A 23,985-nucleotide genomic window follows, 5' to 3' on the forward strand; every position below is an offset into this window, starting at 1 on the left:
TGACTTGTTAATTTTAGCCATTCTGACTGGTGTGAGGTGGTATCTCATTGTGATTTTGATTTGTATTTCCCTGATGCCAAGTGACGTGGAGCACTTTTTCATGTGTCTGTTGGCCATCTGGGTGTCATCTTTGCAGAAATGTCTGTTCATGTCTTCTGCCTATTTCTTGATTGGATTATTTGTTCTTTGGATGTTGAGTTTGATAAGTTCTTTATAGATTTTTGGATACTAGCCCTTTATCTGCTATGTCATTTGTGAATATCGTCTTCCATTCTGTCACTTGTCTTTTGGTTTTGCATATAACATAAATTTTAAGACATAACTCTCATTTCTGTTGTCGAAGAAGGATCTGCCATTAGGAAGCTCGCCCTCTAGATAATTAATGGCAGACTAATCATCTTTTTAAAAAAACGTAAAGTGACTTGTAAGCTATTTAATTTTACTTTGGCAAGAAATTAAATATTATGCTGTTAAACTTAAAGATAATAGTAATTCTGATTTTTAATGCATTTCCTTTTGTTATTTTTTATTTATGTATTGCTCAGCTATGTCTTGAATAGTTCTGCTAATTTGTAACTCTTCATATTTTAATAATGACTTTTATCTAGCATTGCGTTTCTGTTAATGATGGTGAAAAGTACTGTACTTAATATATTGAGTAGCTTTTAGTAGAAAGGCAATTCCTTACCAAGTCAGATATTAATTAACACCTATGATAAGAACAGCACTATTCTTTGCAGTGTTTTATACCCTATTTATACTAAATCCATTAATGTTTAACTTATTTGCTTTCTTTTAAGTTAGATAAGAATTGAATTTGGTACAGTTTGCTGTTAATAGCTTACATGATAGTAAATAGATGTACCTTTTTGAGGTAATCCTCAAAAAACTCTAGGTCTTTTGATTTTGTTTACTTAAAGTGCTGAAATGTAAATAAATTGCTAGGGACAGAAGAATTCATTCCTTAGCCTTTGTAAAGCCTTTTGTATTTACTGACCTTTAATATGAAGTCAGATACCTTTCCTTGGGCGGTTTAAATTTGGGTCAGACCTGGATCCTCTTTGGGCTGTAGTCTCAGGTTGGGTTTCTTGAAAGCAGACGCTAAAATGGAAATTAGAGTGCAGCACATTTGCTAAGGGAGGTGTCTTGGAACCGCAGCCATGCAAAGGAAGGAAGCCCAATTTCCCCTGGAGAAGTTGGACTGTAATGCAGCCTCAGTGACTCCAAGGGGAAAGCTCTAAAGCTGGGATCATCCTCAGAATTGTTTCAAGTTGAGGTGAGGAAAACTGGACCTTTATATCCCCAACCATTAGATGTAAGATGCCCCAGGAAGGGGTATGGTCTTAGGCCAAAATGACTCTTTTTAGCTGAAGCAATTCCCTAAGAGGGCTGACAGCTGAGGGCTGTCTGCCAGTAGTACTCCCTTCAGCTAGGAAAATAAGCCCTCAGGTATGAGGAATTCTAGGTGATGAATTACAGCATTCACTGCAGTTACATTTATTGATTCATTCAACACATATATTGACTGTGTGCCAGATTTTTGGACACTGAGGATACATAGTTGGGCAGGAGATGATCCCTATCCTTAAAGAACTCGTGGTCTTCATTTTTTGTAACACTGGTACAGCAATGAGAAGAAGTAAGGGAAGGGAAAATTTGATCCTGTTGCCACTGTTGAAAATCTTCCTTCTTGTTCAACCCTGCTTTCCCCATCTGGACCTTGGCCCACACTCCACTTGGATTTTTCAGTGGTAGTAAGTTTGTAAAAGAGAGGTTAGATAAGAAAGAAACTCTCCTCATTTCTTAGTCATGTCAGTGACTGCCTACTTTTCAATAACCCTTCAGACAAGCCTAAGTTTCTTTCCTCAAAAGTAACCACCCCTATTTCCATCCTTGATGATGTCCTTGTCATTGTATGAACATGCTACTGGAGTTTGGAGGTGGGATGGGTACAGACAAACAGGTAGTGTTCTAGCCCTACAGTCTTGTAGGTGGGAAGATCAGCGTCATGGCTAATGAAGGGAAGTCCCTATGTTCTAGCTATAATAATTTCAGTAGGGAGAGATGTCTTCCAGGGATCATCCCAAGCTGGAACTCTGAATATATATTGCAGTGAATTCTTTGTTCTAAATGGTGATGGTCATCTAACGTAAATAATATTTTGGCTGTATTTAAACAAGCTGGCTTGGGAATCTTGAAACTTGTTTTATGGGGAAATGTGTCACTACCTATAAATATTTGACTTAGAGAAAACAGATTTGGGAAATATATGTATTCTAAGACCTCCCAGTCCAGGATTTATTTAGTTTGGCTTCCTTTTCCTTAAGCAAGGCTTAAGCTGATTTTTTTTTTTTTCAAGTAGATTTTTTTTTAACCTAACATACAGATGTTATAAAAAGCCATTTTCTTTTTAACCATAAATGTGATGGCAATACCTGTCTTTTTTGTTAGATTTACTGAGTATATGAGTTTGGGGGTTTTGGTGTCAGTGGGTGGGTGGTTTGAAAGCAGGTGCACCTATGGACTGTTGATTCTCTGTCCCCATACAGATCTAGACATGTATAATCTTATATCTCAGGCTGATTTCATGGGTGCTCAGAATGGCTTGGTAGATTTCTAGCTAAATTCAGGGGACCAGTTGAAAAGGAGTCCCCCACTCCTCTGCCACCTTGGTGGAACTCCTATAACATAATGTAAACAATTAATGAGTTTTTAATATATAGGCATACTCATGACCATTGTTTTAGCTTTTTATATTTAACTTATGTTATTATTTGGAATAAGTGCTTTATTAATAAAAGTATACTTTAAATATTTAGATTCCCCGTGTAACTTAGGGTCTTATTTTAAGGTCAGGATTATACATTGATAAATAATTTGCTGAGTGTTAGTTCTCTCATTTTCTCTGTGCTTAACTACTTTGAATTTTAGAAACTCTCAGAAATAAAAGTTCCATTAGCTGTATAAGCACAGTTGATGACTTTGATATCAGAATTTTATAAATAATGTCCCATGTTGCTTTAAGAAATGACGTGTAGTCACTGGTGAATTTGTGCAAAAGTCAAAAATAATGTAAAAATTTCAAAAGAAAAGATTTTATTAGATTAAATAGAACTTTTCATGAAGTTCATGAAAATGCTTTGTTCAAATTCTAAGGTATATTGTTAAGTCTGTTGTAAAGTTTCAGTTTGATTATCATTTTGACATATGATAATGTTGACTCTGGACACTTAAAACTTTTTTATGTAAATAACTAGAAAGGAATTACTGCTTACTTTGTGATACAGACAGCATAAATTTTTTTTTTTTCAGGATTTAGACATGCGATAATGCAATATTTGGACTTAGCTCCTTAGATGGACTTAGCTCTCTCCATAAAGGTGATGCTGCCATCTTCATTGTGTGACTTCTAAGCTTCTACCAGAGGAAGAGAGATCATAGGTTGATAGGAAAAATTTCAAAAACTAAGCTGATTCTGCCATGTATTTTTAGCCAGAATATTTTATTTTATTTTATATTTGTTTATTTAATCAGGAGAGAGAGAGCACATGTGTGCACACAGGGTAGGGGGCAAGGAGCAGAGGGAGAGGGAAAGAGAGTCTCAGGCAGATTCCCCAGTGGGCACAGAGCCTGAGGTAGGGTTGATCTCACAACCCTGAGATCACCATCTAAGACGAAAGCAAGAGTTGGATGCTCAACCAGTTGCTCCACCCAGGTGTCCTTAGCCACCTTAGCATTTTAAATGATGTTATCAAACTCTAAGAGGCTGAGATTGAGAATTTAGCAGTATTCTAAGGCAGGAGAAAAGCACATAAATATTAGTGGGCACTGGCAGTCTTTTTCATATTTTATAATTGATCTTAAACTTCCATGAGTTCCTCCTTTTTCCACCCGTTGGGGTATTCTCTAGGATTTCATCCTGTTTTATTGTTCTTTTGCTTCTTTCTTTTCTTGGGCATATTCTGCCTTATTCCACAAAGTATTTGAAGTAAGAGGTCCATTTTGTATACTCTAATGACTTTGGAATATTTCTATTTAGGGTAGAGTTTTCTAAATATTTTGATTTGTGTTGAAAATACATGTTTTGTTTATTGCTTTAGAAGTTCTTTAGCATTGATAAAAACATTTTGAAACATTCTTTATATTTGTGGGTGTTCCTTATTTTCTTTTCTAAAGATTTTACTTATTTGTTTAGAGAGAGCACAAGAAGACAGAGCAGCAGGCAGAGGGAGAGGGAGAAGCAGGCTCTCCACTGAGCAGGGAGCCTGACATGGGGCTTTATCCCAGACCCTGAGATCATGACCTGAGCCAAAGGCAGCCGCTTAACCGACTGAGCCCCCCAGGCACCCAGTGTTCCTTATTTTCATAGTTTTTCTTGTTCCACTATGCTTTTACTACATAGAGTTCTTAACATTCAAGAAAGATGTAGTCTGAAACTCTGGGTGCTGTTATAATATGAACTAGTCCTCCTTCTGAAGCTTCTTCCATGGATATAAGAACCATAACTTGTTCTTTGAGACTAGTGTAAGGTAATAAAGCTTTTGCCTTGCTGAGTGGGTGACTGGACTCACTAAGTGACTAACTGTCATAATTCTTTATTCATAGTTAAAACATCACAAAAATCATTTTTGAAGTGTTCAGGAGGTGGAAGCAACAAAGAGAATTCTGAGTGGAAGTCCTCACTGTCTTACACTAGATTAATCTATCTAAAACATGGTTTTCTTGTTGTTATCCATGTTACAATTTTTCACTGACTCAATTTAGAATAAAGTCAATAGACTAGTACCTCATGGTTCTTCTACAGGTTTCTCTTCACTTGTTTTTCCTAACTAAATGTGAATATTTAAAAATCAAATCAATAAAATAATCATTTAAAATATAATAATGTTGACTCTGAACTGGGTACTGTACTGTGCTTTCAGGATATAATGCTAAATAAGAAAGACATGATCCCCATCCTCACAGACTTGCCTAATGGTTTCAGCTTAACTGATTTGAGCACAGCATGTGTAGGTCTGCCTGTTTACCTTTGTTTATATAATTCTTTTTTGCAGAAAATCCTTTCCCTTCAATGTATTTAAATTTTATTCATGTTTCAAATCTCAGCTCTGGTGATATCTCCACTATGACTATTCTCCTTGTCCATATCAGGTCATTTTAGTCTCTGCTGAATGGCTATGGGACCTAATACATATTGTTCGCTTATGAGTTTCACTTATAATTATTTATAAATACTAATTTTTAGCTTTCCATGTGTGTTATCTCCCCAGATATCCTATAAGACTTTGGATGGCCAGGCTGTATTCTGGCCCCTCCCCCAAATGATTCATGTCCCTCCCACATGCAGAATACACTCCCTTCCTTCCACATTTCATAAAAGTTTAATCTAATTATGCACCACATCAGAGTCCAGAATCTCTTTATCAAAATCAGATCAAGGTGTATGAGGCTCCTCAAGTATAGTTGCTTAAGTGTAACTCCTCAAGAACAGTTTCTCTGAATCTGAAGACCTGTGACCTAAAGAGACAAGTTCCCTTGCCCTCCCCACCCCCATGCACACTACCTACACACCCAACACACACTGATGGGACAGGTATAGGATAATTGCTATAGACTTTCCTGTTCAAAATTGGGAAAATGAAAGGCAGAAAGGCATCACTGGTACATAGTGATTTTGAAATTTGGGTGGGCAGACATTAGAGTTTACTCAATTTTATATATATATATATATCATAAAAGACCTGGAAATAATTCTGTAGGGTTTCAGGCTTTGCCCTCTGAGCTTTTGTTCCTCCCTTTGAGTCATCCTTCCTTTTTCATGAAATATATCACATGTTTGAATCTGAGTGGTTTTCTCAGTCTGCTTCCTGACAGAATTTTGGAGATCCAGTGGTCTCTTTTTACTTTCTATTGTCACTCTTCCTTTCAGTTCAGTTTAGCAGTGAGTTTGCTGTTGTTATTCTCTCAAAAATTTTGTCAGCCTCCTCTGAATCATGTGGGGTTTATTCCATAAAATAAAAGCCACATCTAAGAATCTCTTTCAAAAGTGCACTTCTGGGGCGCCTGGGTGGCTCAATGGGTTAAAGCCTCTGCCTTCAGCTCAGGTCATGATCCCAGGGTCCTGGGATTGAGCCGCACATTGGGCTCTCTGCTCAGCGGGGAACCTGCTTCCCTCTACTCTGCCTGCCTTTCTGCCTACTTGTGATCCCTCTCTCTCTGTCAAATACAAATAAAATCTTTTTTTAAAAAAAATGCACTTCTGCAGAGATACTGAGGTAAAATGTACTCAAGCTTTCTAGGGTGTCTGTTGTTTGATTGAGATCTTTATAATACACCTCTAATCTCTGTAAAGGACTTTTGTATAATTGATTAGTACTGTGAAGTACCACTCTTGATCTTTCTGGTGTCTTAAGAGGAGGTTTTGCTGTCCACCCCTCAGCTTCGTTTTTAGACCGTGTACTTGCCAGTGCCCTGGATTCAAACTTTGTTGGAAAGCTATTTCTAACTTTAACATCTTTTGCCTTCTTGAGAGGCTTAGAATTTTCAAAACCATATGTGTCCTGTTTTTGTTTGTTTGATTAACACTCCTTTCTTTAGATTAGTTTATCTTTCTTCCCTTACATTTTATAGTAAGTGGCCAAAAAAAAAAAAAAGGTAGCACTTATAACACTTTAACCTTGCTTGGGTATCTTAGTTAAATCACTGTTCATTAAGCTACATTTCCTAGTTTCCACATTACTGAAGATAATGGTGTTAAGTTTCTCCAACTTCTTAACAAGAATTCTCCTTTCTCTAATTTCCAAAAACATTTTTCTCACTTCCTTTTGAACCCTTGTAGGAAGAATACTCAAAGTCCAGCTTTCTGCTAAGTCTGTTCAAGGCAATCTAGGCTTTCTTTACCATGTTTCTCAAAATCTTTCCAACCTCTGCCCACTGCCAAGTTCCAAAGCTACACCTACATTTTTAAGTATTTATTATGGCAGCACCCCACTTTCACCTTTCAACATGTATACTAGTTACCTCTTCCTGTATAACAAATTATCTCAGAGCTTAGCACCTAAAAGCAACAAACATTTATTGACTCTTACTTTGAATGCATCAGGAATCTTGGTGTGGCTTAACTGGTTCTTCTGCCTTAAGACCTCTTATAAGGTTGTTATGAATGTATCACCCAAGGTTATGGGGGTCCATTTGAAGGTTCCACCAAAAGACAGTCTGCTTCCTAGCTCATTCATGTGATTGTTGGCAGAATTCAGGTCAGAACCTTTTAGCGGCAGGCCTTTTTTAATTCCTCCATAGTGGGCTTCTTTCACAGGGCACTTGACAACATGGCTAGCTGCCTTCCTCAGAGCAGAAGAGGGCTAGCAAGAAAGAAACCAGATCTTTTTTTTTTTTTTTTTAAGATTTTATTTATTTGACAGAGATCACAAGTAGGCAGAGAGGCAGGCAAAGAGAGAGAAAGGGAAGGAGGCTTCCCACTGAGCAGAGAGCCTGATGTGGGGCTTGATCCCAGGACCCTGAGATCATGACCTGAGCTGAAGGCGGAGGCTTTAACCCACTGAGCCACACAGGTGCCCTGAAACAGATCTTTTTATTTATTTATTTGTTTGTTTATTTATTTATTTGACAGAGAGATCACAAGTAGGCAGAGAGGCAGGCAGAGAGAGGGGGAAGGAAGCAGGCTCCCTGCTGAGCAGAGTGCCCGATGTGGGGCTCGATCCCAGGACCCTGAGACCACGACCCGAGCTGAAGGCAAGGGCTTTAACCCACTGAGTCACCCAGGCACCCCCAGATTTTTTTTATAACCTAATCTTGGAAGCAACTTCCCATTACTTTCACCTTATTCTCTGTGTTAAAAGCAAATTATTAGGTACAGCCTATCCATGAGGGGAGGAGATTATACAAGGGCATGAATACCAAGAGGCAGGGATCACTAAAAGTCATCTTAGAAGCTGTGTGATCTTTGGCCACTAATCACATGTGGTGGTGAATCTGCATTTCCTGGATTTGAAAATTTGAAGAGAGTATCTAAAACCAATGAAATAATATGTACATAACACATTTAAAAGAATCTTTACAACCTTGTACTTATGGAGACCTGAAAATAATTTTAGGAGCTTAATTTCTCCATACAAAGTAAGTTTTATTCCTACACAAATGTACCCCTTGTTCATATCCTCACATGAAGTATGATGGAATATAACACTTTTAGAGAGATTTTTGCAATTAAAGTATGTCTGACTATTGGACAAATGAATCAAGTGTTTTGTTTGCTTTTTCTCAGGTACTGATACATGGCAGTATTTAGAGGATGCAAGAACTAAAGTAAATGAGTCCATTTACCCTAGATTATTTCTGAGATAAAAAGCTATTCCTTTACTTTTTAATGTAGTTTTGGAATGATGGTAGAAGAGTAATGTTGCTTATATTTTCAGTGCAGTAAACATAAATAGTGTGGGTCTGGGAGTAATTCTACAAACACACATATGAAGAAAAATCTTAATAATTTTGGTATTAGAGGAAAGGGGGCTGAGAAGAATGGTTGCAATATCCTATACTTGCCCTGGAAAATGTATTTTCATCAAAAGACAAGAACCTGTGAAGCCTTTTTCTTTGCTAGTCATATTTCAGTGTGTTCATTATTCCTGCCCCAAACTCTGTAACTCTTGGCATAGAAACTACTTTAATAGACATAGCAGAGTGACCTGAAAAATAACAGTAGTAATTTTTTCCCTAGGTTATTTTAGTGTTAGTTGGCTCAAAACTTGGTTTTGAGTGATCTGCTAAATATAGTGAAGTTTATCTTGAAAATACATACTGAGTATATTTAAGTAACTTTTTATTTATGGTTTATAGAAGTATCATTATTTTTGTGTGTGTGTTTCCCAAAAAGTATGGTGGTTTGTTTTGTAGTTATGCTAAAGAAGCTTAAGGTGGAATAGAGGAAGAGAGTTTGTATAGATGACTAAAGCTAGTTATTTCAGAGTTGCAGCTAAATCTCTTACTAGATTTTTAATACTGAGAAAATTTGCCTACAACAATAATAATCTTATTAAATAATATTATGGATGTCTGACCATGTTTTAGAATACTATATTAGTTTCTTTCTAGATTATACCTAATATATAAAATTATCTTTTTTTTTCTTTTACAGGTAATGTAACATTACAAAGCAAGATGGGTAATATCACAATAGGTATGTACTAACCTGCTGGTTGGTAAATTTTGCTCTTTTAAAAAATAGCTATATTTGTGGGGGCACCTGGGTGGCTCAGTGGGTTAAAGCCTCTGCCTTCGGCACAGGTCATGATCCCAGGGTCCTGGGATCGAGTCCTGCATCAGGCTCTCTGCACAGTGGGGAGCCTGCTTCCTCCTCTCTGCCTCTCTGCCTACTTGTGATCTCTGTCTGTCAAATAAATAAATAAAAATCTTTAAAAAAAAATTAAATTAAAAAATAAAAAATAAAAAATAGCTATATTTGTGCTATTTTATTAGGGTAAATAAAATCTGAGGTTTGCTGATGAACCTGATAGGATCCTGATATACTATTCAAATATAGGCAGACCCAAATTATTTCTGGAAATTCATTGACTCATCCTCTTATAAATAATTTATAATTATAGATTTGGTATCAGTAAGAATAAAGTTAGAATTCTGATTTCACCACTTTCTATACATGGGCTAATTACCTGATTTCTCTGTGCTTCAATTTCTATATCTGAAAGAAATAGAAATAATAGTTAAGTAGCTATCATACAGGGTTACGGTAAGAAGTGAGATCATATATATAAAATATTTTAGCACAGTGTCTGATATATGGTAAAAATTCAATAAATGATAGTCATTTTTATTATTGTTCTAATCCTAAACCAGGACTAATAGTGGCTAATGGCACCTTAGACCTCATGACTACATGTGCCTGTGGAAGAAAAAGTTCAGATTTCCAGATAGTTTATTTGTTTGTTTATTTATTTATTTATTTACTTTAAAAAAGACTTTATTTATTTATTTATTTGACAGACAGAGATCACAAGTAGGCAGAGAGGCAGACAGAGAGGGGGAAGCAGGCTCCCCACCAAGCAGAGAGCCTGATGTGGGGCTCAATCCCAGGACCCCGAGATCATGACCTGAGCCGAAGGCAGAGGCTTTAACCCATTAAGCCACCCAAGCACCCCTAGATTTCCAGATAATTTAGATAGAGATTTTCTCTGTCCCAAGTATCACCTGCTTACCTATAAGGCAAAGGCGCACCCTCAAGAGTGCTGGTTGTTTTTAGACTTTAGAGGGTTGAGTGTAGGGATGGGAAACTAAGACCTTTGTGGGGAAGCTGTGGCTTATGGCCAGTACGAATGCCCAGGGCCTCTGGGTTTTGTCCTTTTTGACATTTTACATTTATCTTTCCTTTGTACTGATTGAAAGAGTGAACATCTTTAATAGTCGTTTCCATTATCACTCTTGAATTTTCTGCCTTAAAGTACATATCTTTTTAAGAATTTTCAAGAGATTGAAACTTTATTGTTCAGTGAGTGATTAAGTTGAAAATAATGGCTTCTTAAGTGATAGTTATAAATCATTTTAACTAATACATGGCAGAAGGATTTAGCTGTTTCTGGTCAGAAATCAAGATTTATTGTTGACTCTTCAGGCCATTTCATCAGAGGACACATCTAGAGATGGTAAGGGAAATTTCTAGTGTGAACAAAAAGTATACTGGGGGGGTGCTGAACTAGCTGAAAAAGGAAAGTGCTAGACATGGGCAAAGTTTGCAGCAATAAGGCAAGGGAGGAAAAGGAGGAGAATATTGCAAATTGGGAGGCATAGGGAATTGAACTACCAACTAGAAGGCCCATTAGGCAGATAGGAATCTGAGGAATACTTATAATATGATATAATGCTAGTGTTATTCTTGAATGGAAATATGGGAACATAAATGGAAAACCATTCTCTCAAAAATTGGAAATAAATGGTTATTTATCCATACTGGAAAAGAATTGTAATAGCAAGTATGAAATGAGAAGTAATGTACATATTTGAAGATGGTTTCAAATTCTGTATAAATGATTAACATTATAAATTCTTTTTAATTTTCCATATGAACTTTTTCTTCTTCCCACTATTACCTGCTAGATGGATTTTCAGAAAAAAAGTTTTATTTTTCTTAGATAAATCTTTTTCCACACAAAGAAAACTACCTGACTCCAGTGTGAAGAAGTATAGGGGTGCCTGGGTGGCTCAGTTGATTGAACGTCTGACTCTTGGTTTTGGCGTGGGTGGTGATCCTTGGGGTCCTGAGATAGAGCCCTGAACTGGGGACTCTGGTTGGCAGGGAATCTGCTTGGAGAGACTTTTCCCTCTGCCTCTCCCCTCACTTGCACATATGTGTGCTCTCTCTAGCTCTCTCTTTCAAATGAATAAACAAATCTTAAAAAAAAAAAAAAAGAAAAGAAATATGATTGACCACAATAATAGCAGTAGTTATAGACCCTTCATAATTTTCTTTAGCAAAACACAAGTTGTGTCTGTAGTTTTAGGTTCTTAAAAATCCACAAATATGTAAAGATACTTAAAGGTTGAATTCTTATTTTGTAAATGTGGTTGATGAATTTGGGGGTTTATTTTGGAAGAATCTCTTAAAATAAGAGAAAACGTATTTATTTGTTAAGTTATCATATTTTGATCTGTCATAGTGTGGACTTTGGAAGAAAGATATAAATTATGTCTCTATTTATTATTTTAACATTGTGTTAATGTTTGAAGACAATCTTGAGTATTGCAGTAACTAGTCAACATCTATTTTATTGATTGCCTGCTATATACCAGGAACTCTTTAAGGTACTAGAGAATATTATGGTCAACAAGACGTAGTCTCCATGCTCACATTTGGCCTGAGAAGAAAGACAATAAGCATGTAAATAACCAAAGATAACTTCAGATCATACAATGAATAAATAAGAGAGGGTAATGGGATAAAGAGTGGGGAAAAGAAAGCTACAGCATTTAGCAATCAGGGAGGGTCTGAAGAAGGGACATTTGAACTAAAGCCAGAATAATGGGAAAGAGGCTCATAAAATTCCAGATGCAGAGCTTTCCAGATAGAGGAAAAGCCAGTATAAGTCCTGAAAATGGAATGAACCTGTCATTTTCAAGGTAAAGAAAGAGAACTTGGGGAGAGTCGGAGACTAAGTAAGTGAGGCCTTAGGAAAAGAACTGATTTCAGTAGATTGGTAAATCTCTTTGTCTTCCACAGACTTAAATTTTACTTAAAAAAAAAAATTAAGAGCTTATTTCCTCTAGGAGTCTGCATACTTTGTAAAGGGCCAGATATTAAATATTTTTGGCCCTGTAGGCCATACAGTCTGTCTGTACTATGCGACTCTCTAATTTTAACACAAAGCATATTGACAGTATACACACAAATGGATGTGTCTATGTTCCAATAAAACTTCATTAATAAAAACAGGAGAAAAAGGAGGAGGGCTGTAGTTTGCCATCCCTGCTATAGAGTTTAAAAACCATTGTTGTCATGAGTCTGCTGAAATTTTGAATATGATGCCTTAATCCCAAAGGTGACAAGTGTAATGTTTATTTGAAGTTTCTTAAGTGGTTGACTTGTGTTTTTCATAAAAGGTTTGCTGGAGAAAGTTGAAGGCTACTCTATAAATCATGATAACCTAGTTAAAGTCTACTGGATTTTTGAGGAATTGAGATTAGTAAAAGCAAATTAGTTAAAAAGAAGTAAGTGATTTGTAGGAACTTGAGAGGGAAATGTATTAGAATAGCAGAGGCTTCAAAATATTGGAATGGGTGTTGAGAAAAAGTGATTATCAAGTTTAGAATATTAGGAGACTTGAGATGATTTAGATATTATTCTCTGATTTCAGGAAAATAGATGTATTTTTCCCATGATTCTTTTATGAAGAACAATATTTATAATTCAGGTAAAAGGAGTATAGATAATGTAATTGGTCAGGTTCTTAAGTAATCTCATCAGTAATTCAGATTTTGTACACACATTATACTTTATTTCCCTAAACCCTTTTCTTCCTAATTTCCATAACACTAAGCTCTCTCAGAAGTTGTAGTGCTATAAAATGTTTGATTGTATATATCAAAACCATGATTTTCCTTGGACTCATATTTTAAAAAATAATGTTTTTCTGGAATACCAGATCATCCATTTAAAATGAGTTAACTGGGGCACCTGTGTGGCTCAGTTGGGCATCTGACTCTGGGTTTTAGTTCAGGTCATGATCTCCTTGGTCATGCGATAGAGGCCTCTGTTGGACTCTGCCCTCAGTTCTTGAAGATTCTCTATCTCTGCCAGCATGCGCGCTCTCTCGCGCTCTCTCTCTCTCTTCCTCTCCAATAAATAAATATATCTTTAAAAATAAAGTAAAATGAGGGGCACCTGGGTGGCTCAGTGGGTTAAAGCTTCTGCCTTCAGCTCAGGTCATGATTTTAGGGTCCTGGGATCGAGCCCCACATCGGGCTGTCTGCTCAGCAGGGAGCCTGCTTCCTCCTCTCTCTGCCTGCTTGTGATCTGTCAAATAAATAAATAAAATCTTTTTAAAAAATAAAGTAAAATGAGTCAACAATAGAAAGCAAAGCTTGGTAATAGGTAATAGTAGGGTTGGAGTGCTAATAGAGTCGCTCACCTAGCTTTACTTTCTCTATCCTATGTTGTCTCTTTTGGAAGGCACTGTTAGAAGCTATGTACTGGTAATTTTATCTTTTAAAAAAAGGATATCTTCATGTTTGGAGCAGGAGGTGGGGTGATTGCCTTGTGTGCCCCTCGTAAGCCCAGCCTCCTAATGCCTCCTCTCTAATATAGGATACCAAGGCAAGATACCTAAAAATCCTTACTTAAAATGACCTTACGGTTCTGCCTTTGCAAATCCTTTACATCCTGTATGTGAGATTTGTTCCTTGTTCTTGGCAATTAGTTTGGGAAATGTAGGAATCAAGTTGCAGAAATGAAGAAATATCTGTTGTGTTGCTGTTCCTTAGTATGTATATGTTGAAACGTGAAGTAAAATGGTAAATATTCAGAAGAACTTTCTGAACTTGCTTGACTGATTGAAAAGAATTTTTCCTTTATCTGAAAGTTTGGAATTTTAGCCTTTCAAGTAGTTGTTTTTCTCTATTAGTTAAATGTATATTGTAAATATCTGAGTTTTTTGGTTGTATGTAGTTGGATTTTTTGGTTGTATGTAGTGATTAACTAGTAGTTAACATCAGTTTTGTATGTGTAATTTTCCAGGAAAACTCAGTGGTCTCTATGAGACCAACCAGATCTTTGTCCAAAATTGTGATGATAGCTAGCTTTCGGTGAGAGCCCACTTATTTCAAATACTAACTGCACTAATAATTTCTGTTTACTTCTTACTCATGGTCAAATGCATATTTCCCTTAAGGCTTCTTCTGAGAGCTATAGAATTTCTCCATTAGGTGAATTTCCAAAAAATGAAACTTTGTAAAGAAAGTCTTAGTTTGACTCTTGATAATTAATTCTTTCTTCCAATCATTTGTATTACACAAAACAAAAGAAAATTATTGTTTGTTTTGCTACATAGCTTTTCCAATATCACTTTTGCTTTCTCTTTTGAAAACATCTTGAGTTTTGATTTTTTTTTTTTTTTGGACCGTCTCTAAGGCATTGGCCATTATCAGAGCTCAAGACCGATAACATGAGGTTGTAATTACTCAGTGGCTTGTGATAAAATTATTTAGCTGTTATTTCCCATGGGTTTGGAGGAAGAAGTGAAAAAGTACTGTTTATTAGCCTCATGAACATCTTGTGTTTTTTTCCCCCTAGAGAAAGTAAGGAAGCAAACTAATGTTTCAGATATTTTACTTTGTTCAACCTGGGATAATACACACATTGTGTAGTCCACATTTTTTAATCATAATATATTTTTACTTGACTTCTTTTAGGATGCACTAAGAAGTTATTTAAAAGGAGTTACTGTTGGTAACTGAGGAGAAGGTTATTCTTTGCCCAACTATTCTGTGTCATTTATCACTAATGGCTTAATTTGCCACCATCAGTGTTAACTTTTGAACTTAAGATTTAAAGAAAGTGGGTCCAATAAAGGCCATTTTTCAGTATAGATTACAGATAATTATTATGAATTATCTTGGGGTCAGATTTTAACCAGTTTATTCCCAAGTAGCTTTGTTTAGGGTCATGTAAAAATTTGAAGAAAAATGTATAGTATACAAATGTTTTTTTCTTCACATTTTACTAAAAGTTAAATATAATTTTTGGCAGTATTTTCACCACACTCCCTGATTTGTTTCCACTTTGAAGTAGTAAAATTCTTGATAAAATATGCTTTTTAAGAGGCCTTTCTAAAAAAAATACACTTTGGCCTTCCCAGGGCAGTCAGACAGAATATTAGATCAAAGGTTCAGTTGTCATGGTTGAGGAAGAAGGAGCTACTTAGTGCTGACTCTTCAGCATCATTCTTTTACTTCTTTGTCTCTAACTTGGTCAGCTTTCCCTTGAACTTGAAATGCTGACTTTTTGAAAACTGGGGTCAGTGACAACAATACTTGAGTTTCAAATCAACACCACTTTAATTATGGTTTTCTTCTCTTGACTGAAAGATGTATGTTCAATTCCAGAAATTTGAAAAGAAACAAGCTTCACTCACTCTTTAAGTGACTCCCTTTTTTCCATTTCTGTTTAAGAAATGCAACAAAATCTTATCTAGAGTAAGCTTTCATTATTAGCAGAATTTTTTAGGACTAGCAGATTTGCTGAAAGGAAAAAATATAAGAAGTTCTGATTTTTGTTAACTTTGTTACTACTTCTGTGTATCTGTACGTGAGAGAAAATTCTTTCTTAAATATTGAAAGTTGATAATAAACTAATTATATCAATGGTACTTAATAATCTTGGCTCTGAAGGATCCACAGCTTGTGTACTGTCCTTCCTATATATTAGGTTGCATAGTAAGCATGTTTATCAATAAGTTATGTAGGTGACTATAGGCATAGGGATTTTTTGTTATCTAGGTGTAGATTACTGATTCTGTTTTCTTTTTAAAGTGAAAGATGGCATAACCATGGGGAAAATACAAAGCCTTGCAAGACTCTTAGTGCCTTATTCTACTGCCGAGAAGTAGAGTCCTTTGTTTCAAGTTTATCATTTCAGTTACTACAATAAGAATGATTATACTTACAGTTTCTCTTTTTTTCCTAGATTCATCCTCTGGATGTCTACAGGCCTCAACTCATCAGGGTGCAATAGATGTTTATGTCAGCCAACTAGGGAAAGTGGAGTTGAAATCCCATGAAGGTTAGCCAAGTGGAATGTTCTGATGTATGGTCTACGGAAGGTTTATGTAATAACATCCAGGAAAGAGATGGTCAGGTTGTTTTATCTATACTTACATCATGAGTTCAAGAAAATTTTCTTCTGATAAAACTCGATTTAAAGACTAATGGTGGTGGGCTCAGTCAGTTAAGTAACTGGCCTTCAGCTCAGGTCATGATCCTGGGGGACAGAGCCCTGCATTAGGCTCCTTGCTCAGTGGTGTATCTGTTTCTCTGTTACTCTCTGTCCCACCACCACCACATTCTCTTTTTCTCTCTCTCTCTTTCTGTCTTTCTCAAATGAATAAATAAAATCTTTTAAAAAATAAAATGAGACAAAGACTGACCAGAACGGCACCTGGCTGGCTCAGTTGGTGGAACATGCAACTCTTGATCTTGGGGTTGTGAGGTTGAGCACCACATTGGGTGTAGAGATTGCTTAAAAATAAATTCTTTAGGGGCGCCTGGGTGGCTCAGTGGGTTAAGCCGCTGCCTTTGGCTCAGGTCATGATCTCAGGGTCCTGGGATCGAGTCCCGCATCGGGCTCTCTGCTCAGCAGGGAGCCTGCTTCCTCCTCTCTCTCTGCCTGCCTCTCTGCCTACTTGTGATCTCTCTCTCTGTCAAATAAATAAACAAAATCTTTTAAAAAATAAATAAATAAATAAATTCTTTAAAAAGAGAAAAAGAAAAGAATAATAAAGACTGACTGGAATACTGGCCCTCTAGACCAATGATTTTTGAAACTTTTGGAACAGATGGCCATAAAGACTATTGTTCCCTTTGTAGTTCAAACAAAAATGTTAGAAAATATTGACTGTTACTGTGGAATTATTGAGTGTTACTGTTTGGGCTTTTCAGTTTGGTTTTATGTCTGAAATAGAATATTCTCTGGAGGGGAAATGCTCCCGTACATTCTTTTGGAGGCTTTCTACCATCCTGTAATCAGATCTTCTTGAGCCATCACACTAGAGTAATTCTTTGCAATGTATGATCCTGAAAAAAGGTGTCATCAGGAAGGTCCTCTAAAGTAATTGTTGACTTAGTCTCTTAAAGTATTGTCTTATTATAACGTATTTCTTCTAAAATCTTATTTTTTCTAAAATCTTATTTCTGTTACAAATAATTTATTCTAAGAATTCAAGTATTTCATTAAAACTAATACACTTTTTAGTCATAGGAAGACTGAATATTTGTCTGTGTGTACATGGTGGCAAGTGGCTTGGATACTTGGAGTAGCTTGGCCTTAGGGGCTGAAGTGACCTGGGTGCAGAAAGCTAAGAAATGTAGCTATTTAAAAAAAAGTTTTAAATAAAATCTAGATCTGCATATTGGCTAGAACAGGACTATATATGTATAACAAGGAATACTTCCTTACAGAAACCTGCTGTTGGCAATTTGTTGGTTATGTTGGTTTAATACTTTTTTGTCCAACAGCTCTCTTGTCAGAGTGTCAAAATGAAACTACAAACACAGAGGCCTTAAACAGAAGTTTTTTTGCTGACACACAGATGTGATTTGATTTCTCAAGATTGCATTTTTTTCTTTTAAAATAGGATAATATTGTGTTCTCACTGAATTCCTGAGAGCTTCAGTAATGCCATTCAGGGTATTTTGTAAGTGCCATAAAAGTCATGTATTCTCTTATTATGAAGGCCCTAAGAGAAAAAATGTAAACCATTACTAATTTACTATAACTAGTAACAGAGTACAAACTTTTCAATAAGTAGCTCTTACATGAAAATTATTTCCTGTTTTGTATGGATGGACAAAAAAAGTAAAATAAGACAAAAATCATTGTTAATCTTCATCAATTTAAAATATTTTTGAGCATTATTTGGGATCTTGTTCTAGTAATCTATTGAAATAGGATGTGATGCTGCAAGAGTTGATTAAGTTTATAATTTTGTGGTTTTTCCTATTTGGACTGGCATGAAGCTTAAAGATAACTGAAAACAAAAATTTCTTACTTCAGGTCTTTTAATTCTAACTATACTTAGGAATAGTAACTTTTTAAAAGAGTAATGGAAAATTGTTCAGGTTTCTGTTGCTTAATGGTTATAAAGACATCTAGAATCCTTTCCAGCTCTGCCCCTGTCTTGCTGTAGGGTTTGGGAGCCAACCACTTGCCTCTCTTAGATGTTCTCTATTTTGCCATGTGAAAAAGAATGTTGCATGCTTGTTTTCTCTCTTCTTATGAGTTAACCTTATTAATTCTTTCAAAAAGGCTGTGTTTAGGCTTAAAAGTCAGACCTATATCTGAGTACTGACTCTTCCATTTAAAATTTGTCTGTGATGAAACCAATGATCTTAATATAGTATGCCTTCAGTAAATGGTGTGGTTAGTATTAGTTCACGTTTTAATTTAAAAAAATGGTATTGGTGTCAGTAACCATCAAAATAGTTTATGAAGTGAAAGAGGTTGAAAATGTAGCAAGAGCTCTCCTTTCTAAAAAAGATAAAGATGGGACATTTGGGAAAGTTTTCAAATCATGGGAATTCTTCTTTCACAGATAATAATGGAGTTTTGATAGTGATGACTTGTTTTTCAAGAATGTAGAGAGAGATGAGGGAAGAAGTAGTTACAATGCTTAACATTTTAAAGCTCATAGATTTAACAACTCTTTTTCATTTAAGAACAGAAAAAAGTATTCATAAAATTACCACATTTGATGTATTTAGAGGTAAAAAGTGCTACAGAAAAGTTTTAAAAATCTATTTTTTTCTACTTTTAAAAGTATGTTTGGTAGAAAAGCATGCATCTTCTATTCATTCTGAAATTTTCTAGGTTTTTTTTTCCCCCTTAGTCCCTCAAACCTGTTGTTATAAGGACTCTCTCCTGTCAGTAGTTTATATTTAAAATCTGAAAAGCAGTTTGTTTTATAAATAAAATAACCCAGTTGCAGTGATATACTTTGTTTCCCACCCCCACCTTTTGGGGGGTTAAATATGAGAGTTTATCAGTTTTACCCCAGACTTTCAGGCTCCAGGTAGAAAGATGGAGAAGATAAGAAATTAGAGAAATTTAGGCTGATGTTAACCAAACTAAGAGACAGACAATGACCCATAAATAAGTCCATTTTAAAAGGAATCTTTACAACATTCACAATGAAAGTCATCCTGACCACCTTTGTCTGCAGAGGAAGTGGGCTTAATGCACTATGGCCAGAGCCTCTTACTTGATTTGATATATGAGAAACAGAGTGAAACAGGAGTGTGTTGGTGAGTTTGCCCTGCAACCTATGTAGTTGTTTTAGAAAATTATTTATTTGCTAACGGAGTAGTTTTTCTTCTTTCCTCCTTTAAAAGCTTAAATTTCTACAAGATTGTAGTGGAAATAAACTTGAATGTCTGGTCTCAGGCACCTAAAAGACTATTCCATTGAAAAGAAACATTAGTTGAAATTCAAATGTTCCCTTTTTTTATTATCGTTCTTTTCCACCACCACCCCTCCCTCCCCAGCACCCATACAAGGTACAACTGAAAGCACAAGAGCTTAGGATTCTAGTTTAGTCACAGTGATCAGGGAAATCACAACTCCTATAATATGATGAGGGAGCAGTGTGTGAAATACCACAGTGGTTAAGAGCATGGGCTCTTGTCACTGAAGTGAAGCTAGATTCCAACACTTGTGCTAGTGGTTACTTGAGGAAAATTTTAAAATTGGAGTTCTAATAATACCTCATAAAGTTGATATGTAGATTAAGGGATCATCTCAGCTGTCTTGCTCTCAGTAAATGCTCAATTAATGGTGAACATTGTCTACAAAGTTTACTACTCATTTTTCTGATATTGGATAAGCTGACTAGGGCTATTTGCCGAACAAGTTCATAATATTCTAATGACTCATGCCCTTGGCAGAAGTTAATGTGAATGCCTTGGAAGTAAGAAAAGGCACTGCTGTTTATATTCTTTTAAAGTTGTTGGGGTTTTTTGTTTGTTTGTTTGTTTGTTTCATTAGAGACTGAAAGCAAGCACAATCGGGGGTAGGGTCAGAGGGAGAAGGAAGAAGCAAATTCCCACCTGAGCAGGGAATCTGATGTGGGGACCCCAGGACCCCAGGATCATGACCTGAGCTGAAGGCAGATGCTTAACTGACTGAGCCATTCAGGCGCCCTGCACTGCTGGGTAAATAAAGTGCGCTAAGGAGTTAAAGACAGTGTTCCAGGAGCATTGCTACTCTTTCAGTCATATTTCAAATAGCCCCTGGTTCTTTTCATTTTCTTGCATTAATAAACTTTTTAAAATTTATTATAGGCTCTATTCTTGTCAAGGTCGCATCTTCTCTTCAAGCTCATTTACAGTTATCGGGAAGAGAGGTTGATGTGAACTCAGAAGTCCATGTTCAAGAAATGACTGAAGTTCATAAAGACGATGCTGTAATAATTACTGGTAAGGATAACACATTTTACTATGTGAGATGAATAGTCATCCTCCATACATAGGTAGAAATATGGTATGCTTTACTGCAGTTTTACTCTTTTATTCCTTTCCATTGTCACATTTTGGTGTTTGACACTCTTTCTTCCAACTGCATATCAGTAAGTAGCACAGTGCAGGCATTTAGTTTTGAAACACTCCCTAGATGACACTGGATAAAATCAGTTTAAAAAATTCTCTATCTCCAGGAGATGTTTGCACACCCATGTTCACAGCAGCATTACTCACAGTAGCAAAAAGGTAAAAGCAACCCAAATGTCTATTGATAGATAAATGGATAAGTGAAATGTGGTATATACATAAAGTGGAATATTATTTGGCCTTAAAAAGGAAGGAAATCTTGTCACATGATGAAACATGGATGAACCTTCAGGACATCATGCTAAGTGAAATAAACCAGTCACAAAAAGACAAGTACTGTATGATTCCTCTTATATGTGATATCTAAAGTAGTCAGATTTATAGAAACAGAAAGCAGGGGAAGGGGAGAATGGGAAGTTATTCAAAGAACATATATAGCATTCTAGTTTTGCAAGATGAAAAAGTTCTGGAGATCTGTTGTACAGTGATGTGAGTATACTTAACACTACTGAACTATAACTTAAAAATGATTGAGATGGTACGTTTTATGCATTTTTTACTATAATTAAAAAATTTTTAAGACCATAATTTTTTTTTTCCTGGTATAGCTGCTTTCTAACTCTTGGCCTTAAATATCATCTAAATATATGTGTATAACAACACTCAAAGTTAACTTTGTATGATTGGAATAAACAAATTTGGTTTGGCATTATGCACATAATAAACTTGCTTTTTTAATAGAACAAATTCTCAGTCCCAGAAATATGAATGGCTTTTGCACATTTTTTCTGATTACCTCTGGCTGCACTGTTGGCTGATACTACTTTTTAAAATATTTATTGTATACATATAAATACTAAATACATGTACACAATACCAAAAAAAAAAAAAAAAAAAAAAGGTGGGAAGAATTAATGGCTGGTGAAGTTTTCCTTCAGATCTTACCAGAATGGCATTGAGAAGGACATTGAAAAAATGTGTGGTGGTAGTGATGGTGCCAATGAAGTGTCTTCATAGATCAGTTTCATTTTCAAATATAGGCATACCTCAAAGATCTTGTATGTTCTGATCCACACTACTGCAATGAAGCAACTCAAATGAATATTTTCAGTTTCCTAGTACATATAAAAGCTACATTTATACTATGCTATAGTCTGTTAAAGTATACAGTAGCACTGTGTCTAAAAAAACAATGCAGATACCTTAATTAAAAATGCTTTGTTGCAAAAAAAAAATTGCTAATCATCATCTGAGCTTTTGGTGAGTCATAATCTTTTTGCATTGATGTTGATGGTTGGTGACTGGTAAGGGTTGCTGAAGGTTGAAGGTTGTGATAGCTATGGCAATTTCTTAAGATAAAACAGTAATGAAGTTTGCAGCATTGATTCTTCCTTTCACAAATGATTTCTCTGTAATGCATAATGCTGTTTGAGAGCATTTACACGCAGAACTTTCAGAATTAGAATCAATCCTCTCAAATTCTGCTGCTGCTTTATCAAGTAAGTTTGTGTAATATTCTAAATTCTTTGTTGTCATTCCCACAGTCTTTATAACATCTTCACCAGGAATGGATTCTGTCTTGAGAAACCACTTTATTTGTCCATAAAAAGCTTCTCTTCATCCATTAAAATTTTATCTCTTGAGATTGCAGCAGTTCAGTCACAGCTTTGGACTCTACTTCTGCTTCTGTTTCTTTTCCTCTTTCGACTACATTTGCATTTACTTCCCCCACTAAAGTCTTGAACCCTTCAAAGTCATCCATGAATCAGCTTCTTCCAAACTGCTGCTAATATTGATACTTTAACTCTTCCCCATGAATCATGAATGTCCTTAATGGCAGCTAGGGTAATTAATCCTTTTCAGAAGGTTTTTAATTTATTTTGCCCAGATGCATCAGAGAAATCACTTTCTATTGCAGCTATAGCTTTATGAAATGTATTTCTTAAATAATAAGACTAGAAAGTTGAAATGACTCCTTGATCCATGCACTGCAGGATGGGTGTTGTGTTAGCAGGCACGAGAACATTAATCTCATTGTACATCTCATCAGAGCTCTTGGGTGACCGCTGCATTGTCATGAGCAGTCATATTTTGAAAGGAATCTTTTTTTTTTTTTTTTTTTTGAACAATAGGTCTCAACAGTGGGATTAAAATATTTAGTAAACCATGTTGTAAACAGATGAGCTATCATCCAGGTTTTGATGTTCCATTGATTGAGCCCAGTCAGAGTAGGTTTAGCAAAATTTTTAAGAGCCCTAGGATTTCCGGAGTGGTAAATCAGCATTGGCTTCAACTTAGAAGTTACCAGCTGGATTAACCTCTATCAGGAGAGTCAGCCTGTCCTTTGAAGTTTTGAAGCCAGACGTGGACTTCTCCTCTCTAGCTATGAAATTCCTAGGTGGCATTTTCCTCCAATATAAGGCGTTTGTATACATTGAAAATTGGTTGTTTACTGTATCACCTTCATTAATGATCTTACATAGATCTTTTGGATAATTTCCTGCAGCTTCTGCATTAGCCCCTTGTGCCTCACCCTGCACTCTTATGTTATGGAGACAGCTTCTTTCCTTAAACGTCATGAATCAGCCTCTGCTAGCATCAAACCTTTTTCATTCAGCTTTCTCACCTCTGCATTCATAGACTTGAAGTGTGTTAGGGCCTTGCTCTGGATTAGGCTTTGGCTTAAGGGAATGCTGTGGTTGGTTGGATCTTCTATCCAGACTGTTAAAACTTTCTCCATATCAGTTATAAGGCTGTTTCACTTTCTTACCATTTGTGTGTTCACTGGTCATACTTTCAATTTTTCTTAAAGAACTTTTCTTTTGCATTCACAACTTGGCTAACATTTTGGCACACGGCACCTAGCTTTCTGCCTGTCTTGGCTTTGGACAAGGCTTCCTCACTAAGTTTAATCATTTTCAGCTTTTGATTTAAAGTAAGAGGTATGTGACTCTTATTTTCACTTAAACACTTGGAGACTATTGTAGGATTATTATTGTAGGATTATTAATTGGCCTAATATTGTTGTCACAATATTGTTGTGTCTCAGGAAATAGGGAGGTCTAAGGAGAGAGAGAGAGAGAGATGGGGGACTGACCACATTTATCAATTAAGTTTGCCATCTTGTATTGGTGCCATTTATGGTGC

The 23,985-nt window shown here is 36.0% G+C and overlaps 1 protein-coding gene across 2 annotated transcripts in view; it reads left to right on the forward strand.

Annotated features, from left to right (window-relative positions):
* The window catches only part of FAM185A (family with sequence similarity 185 member A), a 53,245-nt gene that overhangs the window by 17,722 nt on the left and 11,538 nt on the right, over positions 1-23,985 (forward strand). Inside the window, exons 5-7 of one of the 2 annotated variants that reach the window (XM_032305363.1) lie at positions 9,155-9,196; positions 16,208-16,303; positions 20,575-20,709. In XM_032305363.1, coding sequence (XP_032161254.1) covers positions 9,155-9,196; positions 16,208-16,303; positions 20,575-20,709 — 273 coding nt within the window. The remainder of the gene's footprint in view (positions 1-9,154; positions 9,197-16,207; positions 16,304-20,574; positions 20,710-23,985) is intronic. The other variant, XM_032305364.1, reaches the window with a different exon arrangement.

This window comes from Mustela erminea, chromosome 11 (genome assembly GCF_009829155.1).
Source record: "Mustela erminea isolate mMusErm1 chromosome 11, mMusErm1.Pri, whole genome shotgun sequence".
NCBI classification, from domain to species: domain Eukaryota; kingdom Metazoa; phylum Chordata; class Mammalia; order Carnivora; family Mustelidae; genus Mustela; species Mustela erminea.